Source organism: Elaeis guineensis, chromosome 12 (genome assembly GCF_000442705.2).
Source record: "Elaeis guineensis isolate ETL-2024a chromosome 12, EG11, whole genome shotgun sequence".
Taxonomy (NCBI): Eukaryota; Viridiplantae; Streptophyta; class Magnoliopsida; order Arecales; family Arecaceae; genus Elaeis; species Elaeis guineensis.
The window spans coordinates 776438-781310 of NC_026004.2; the positions used below are offsets into that span (position 1 = coordinate 776438).

The 4873-nt window shown below is 40.5% G+C and overlaps 1 protein-coding gene across 2 annotated transcripts; it reads left to right on the plus strand.

Moving 5' to 3' along the window:
- The first annotated feature begins 390 nt into the window (after positions 1 to 390).
- LOC105039487 (exopolygalacturonase) lies at positions 391 to 4473 on the plus strand. Of its 2 annotated transcripts, NM_001303585.1 has the most exon segments (5): positions 505 to 784; positions 1569 to 1886; positions 2841 to 3356; positions 3934 to 4126; positions 4129 to 4473. In NM_001303585.1, coding segments are annotated over 5 exon segments (1299 nt in total). In that variant the 5' UTR covers positions 505 to 547; the 3' UTR covers positions 4164 to 4473.
- Positions 4474 to 4873: the final 400 nt, after the last annotated feature.

Genomic DNA, 4873 nt, shown 5'->3' on the forward strand with positions numbered 1-4873 from the left:
ATATCAAATTTGTAACAAATCAATAAAAATTTTTATATTTTATCGATTGCCTCATGGATAATATCCCACGTTACCTTCATGTATTTCACCCATTCTCAATTTTTCATTGATTTGTTACCACTGTGACATGGTGTCAACGTTGCAATGAATATTTTCTCATCGGGTACGTATGTGGTTGGTGAGGGAGCCCCGTTTTTACTGTAGGTAAAGGTGGTGGAGCAAGGGAAATATGGTTGACGTACCGTAGTTGGAGGAGGGCAAGCCATCGCTAATGACCGAATCAAGTGGCTGCGAGCACCTCACGGACGGTTGAGACATTCTAGACCACTAAAAGGAAGGCAAAGTGCATGAGAAGAAGCATCCTAAATTTAGGTGTTTGGGCATCAAAAGGCGAGCTTTGCATGACAAGAACCCTCCACCTCCCCACACCTCGATCCTCAAGGCAAGGAGGGTTGTCAAGGCCTTGGACACTCCTCCTTGATGACCATAAACCTTGAGAGTTCGAAAGCTGAAGGGAGAGAGAGGGAGGGAAGAAGCCTGGGTCCTAATGGAGCTCAAAAGGACCTGGTTGATATCGGCATTATTGTTGCTTATCTTTATATCAAATGTAGTGCAGATCGACGGTAGGAGACATGGAAGAGGAAGACTCGTTGGTAGAATATTTCGTCGAAGGCATGCCTTGGGTGCAATCGCTCAAAGCCAAACTATCCAACGCAAGCGGATTGCTGCTTTCAATGTGAAGAAGTTTGGTGCGGCTGCTGACGGAAAATCCGACGACTCTGCGGTAAGCATGCACAAACGAAGTTTCTCTTTTTTGTGTTTATGGCTTTTCTTTTTTACTTTTTTTCTTTTTTTTTTTTAAATGATTAAGAAGGTGGCGGAGAATCACTCTAACATCGATGTAAAAAACCCATGCAAGTAGCTAGTACCATATATGCATATGATCATTGAAAGAAGTAATTTTCATATGATGTTCCAATTGGGGCAATGGTTGCACCTCTTTTTCTTTTGAATCTATATTTTGGATTTGAATCTTGCAAGAAGGTGCTTTTGATCATCATTTTGTCATTAATTTATTGCTGTTGCTGCATATATATACTGCTGGTGTTATATAGAAAAAAAAAAAAAAGCTTTGAGCTCCATGAAGGGACAAAAATACATGCATGCCACCTATTTGTGTGCATTATGATGCTCAGCTTTTTTGGTTGTAATTCCTTCACAACTTGGTGGGCCAGTATTTCCCTAGTTGGATTGTCGGTGAAAGAAAATTCCTTGAACTTTGAATTAGATCCGATTGGATCGGATCCAATCCATGTCTTTTAATTTTTTCTCAACTAGGTCCATGGTTTGGCCAGGTCTAGCCAAACTGGACCTAAACTAATTAGTTTCTCCCCGAAATGAGTTCATGAGGTTGGGTCCAATAAACTCAATATCTAAACACAATCATATCTTGTTCAATTAATGAGTTAATTTAGGTCCAAAATAATATATCTGCAGTCAAAGATGTTGTCTATTTCCTCGACAACGTATTCATTCGCAGCATTTGCATCATTTTAATCTATCTGCAGGCTTTCCTGAAAGCATGGGAAACAGCATGTCCGCTGGAAGGAAGAAAAAAGATTGTTATTCCAAGGGGTGAGTACTTGGTTAACCCAATTAGGTTCGAGGGGCCATGCAATGGCCTTATGGAGGTGCTGCTCTCCGGTGTGGTGAAAGCGCAGCCCGATATAAATGTTTTCAATCAACAAGGTCACAAGGAGTGGATCACCTTTAATCACATCGATAGGTTGTTGATAACGGGTGCTGGAACATTTGATGGCCAAGGATCCTACGCGTGGCAGCACAACACATGCTCTAAAAAGAAAGACTGCAGCCTCCTTCCTGGTGTAAGTATGCTTAATTGTTAACGTGGACCTGATCTCTTCTTCTCCTTCACTGTTCCTTCTTGTTCTTTACGTCAACAATAAGCATTCTCTTGATGACAGGTTTTATATGTTTAGTTTTGCACAGTGAAAATTAAGAAATACAATCATGAGAAAAAAGTGAAGATAGGAGGTAAGTTTTATTATTAGTAGAAAGGCATCCATCCAAGGATCCATGCTCCAAAAAAAAAAAAAAAAACTCTTATTTTTTTTGCTTATTCTTGTAGAGGAATTATAATAACAGGCTTTCTTCGAAAAAATGAAATCCTTGTTCCAAGAAAATACAGAAAATTATTTTTTGGCATTTTCCATATAAAAAAAGGACATCAAATAGCTTCATCGATAGTCATGAGCACACAAATCATTTTAGTTAGTGTTGCATTTGCAAGCTAAATATCATCCTCAATATATAGAATTGCATATCTACCTTAGACTGCACAAGATTTATTTTTTTTTCAAAATTAAGTTGCAATTTGTGAATTAATTTTCGCTACAATTTGTAAGTATATTGCATCATAATCTTCAAAATATATATAATGAGAAATCCCATACAAGAAAAATTATCTTCTGTACATTTTCTTTAAAATATTGTTATTTGGACTTCACTGATGTGCATGAGTGGACAAGAGTTGCAATTGCCAGCTAAATTACATATTTGTCCAACCCGGAGATGCAACTAACGTAGCCTAAACTTTTTTTTTTTTTTTTTTTTTTTGAGAAGAACAATAAAAATCATTTATCAAGTAGAAATTCATGTTCAAAACATGCATCATCAGCTTATATCTTCGCGTTAGAAATAATTAATAAGTTTCTGCTGATCAACACTTCATAAAATTAGGTTTCTTTTATTATATATCACTCGGATACGTGTCTGACCACAAGATTTGATGTGTTTTTCTTGTCCTTCTCAAATCAAAGAATCTGAGACTAAACTTCGTCGCAAGAGCCACCGTCCGCGGCATATCCGTGGTGGACAGCAAGTCCTTCCAGATGACTATCTTCGGGTCCAACAACGTTAGGATCCACCGCATCAAGATCATCGCACCAGAAGAAGCCCCCAACACCGACGGAATCCACATCGGTAACTCGACTAACGTCAGGATCACAGATTCGGAGATCGGCACCGGCGACGACTGCATCTCCGTCGGCCCGGGAAGCAGGCAAATCCTCGTCTCCGGGGTGTCCTGCGGCCCAGGCCATGGCATCAGCATTGGGAGCCTCGGCCGATACCACAACGAGCCAGACGTGAGCGGGGTGACCGTGAAGAACTGCACCCTCACCGGAACCACAAACGGTCTCAGGGTCAAGACATGGCAGAATTCCGAGAGCAGCCGTGCTTCAGATTTCCATTTCGAAAATGTGGTGATGAATGGCGTCCAAAACCCCATCATCGTCGACCAAGAGTACTGCCCGGTTGGCAACTGTGAGAAAGGGGTAAGAGCCAGCTCTCTTCTCTTACTACACAAAAATCTTACACCCATTTGATGGAAAGAAGCCACTTAAACCTGCGAGGGAATATGATGCAACTCTTGATCTTTTGCCAAATTAAATTATATATGATCAGCATTGATATTAAATTGTGAGCTATAGTTTTAGATTCAGATTTTATATTGTGAATCCCCCAAGTATCAGGATCTAGATAATTAGATAATTATAAGCAGCGAACCAACATTTATCTCTTTTGTCTTTCGAGTCTGCAGGCTTCCAAATACTATTGAAAGTTCACAACAACTGAGCCAAAAAGCTACTTGAAAACCATGAATAAATTATATGTGAAATGAGAAAATTACTCTATACCAAAAAAAAAAATAAAATGCTGAACTAGATTTGCATGGTTCAGAATGACATCAAAGAGGGAAAAAGAAATTTGCTTGAAGGCTTCAAGTTTACACATCTAGGGTTAGAAGACTGCCATCCTGGTCTCCAAAGCTGATACAACCTTTTACACATATTTTTCTACAAGAAAAAAAAAAAAGAAAAATGCATTACATCTATTTATTCTTGCTTGCAGGCACCGTCGTTGGTTGAGATAAGCAATGTCACATTCCAAAACATCAGAGGCACCTCGGCTTCAAGGATGGCAGTGCATCTCTTCTGCAGCAAAACTGTGAACTGTAAGAACGTTATACTCCAAGATATAGACTTGAAGTTCGTGGATGCCAATTCCCCTTCATTAGCTCAATGTTACTATGCCCAAGGGACAGCCCAGGCTATATGAATCCTCCCTCTTGCTTCTCATGATGAGGACTCTGTCTTGTCCTTTCCAAAGGATTTGCTGTCTCCATGTGTAATGGTGTCCGGAGACCTTTGGGTGCTCACCCTTTTGTACTGACCCTGTACTGCGGACTTCGCTTGAAAGGAATTCTTTTCTCCCTCTCCAAAATCATTCTTCTCGACGGACTCATTGTGTTCCAATTAACATGAGTGGGGTGAATGTCGTCTGAATAATTGCCAGTTCCCATCATGATATCTATGTATTAAAAGAAAATTAGAACTTCTGAATTTTGAAAAAAATATATATAGAGAGTTTTTTTTGGGATTATAAGTAAAACCCTAATTTGATACGTTTCTGATTTTGGGATAATGAGGCTCTAAAGGATCTATATGGATTCGGGTAGGTTGTTTGAATATGGATTGTTACAAAATAAGTAACGTTATACGTGTTGCGGCCAATCGCCTCGTCGTCCGATCGTCGGGGAGCGTGCACCTGCAAAAGAATCCGCACTGACCGAGGCGGCTCCGGCGGAGACCCTCCGACGGTCAAGTCAGAGAGGTGACTGGGTAACAGTGAAATGTAGACAGAGAGCTCTGAGAGAGAGAGAGAGAGGAGCGAGCCTGCGTTTTTGGGAGAGACGGAGTGGATCGATCCTTGCACTGTTGCCTTCCCCGGTTTATATAGTGGAGCACGGTATGGCGCCGTCATTAATGGCGCGGACAAGTGAGGAACTGTC

Bases quoted from the DNA above. Each gene is read 5' to 3' on its own strand.
- LOC105039487 (XM_073246270.1), top strand. From the start codon at position 548: ATGGAGCTCAAAAGGACCTGGTTGATATCGGCATTATTGTTGCTTATC. The intron at 1,887-2,840 runs GTAAGTATGCTT...CTCAAATCAAAG, and splicing joins ACTGCAGCCTCCTTCCTGGT to AATCTGAGACTAAACTTCGT. The intron at 3,357-3,933 runs GTAAGAGCCAGC...TCTTGCTTGCAG, and splicing joins TTGGCAACTGTGAGAAAGGG to GCACCGTCGTTGGTTGAGAT.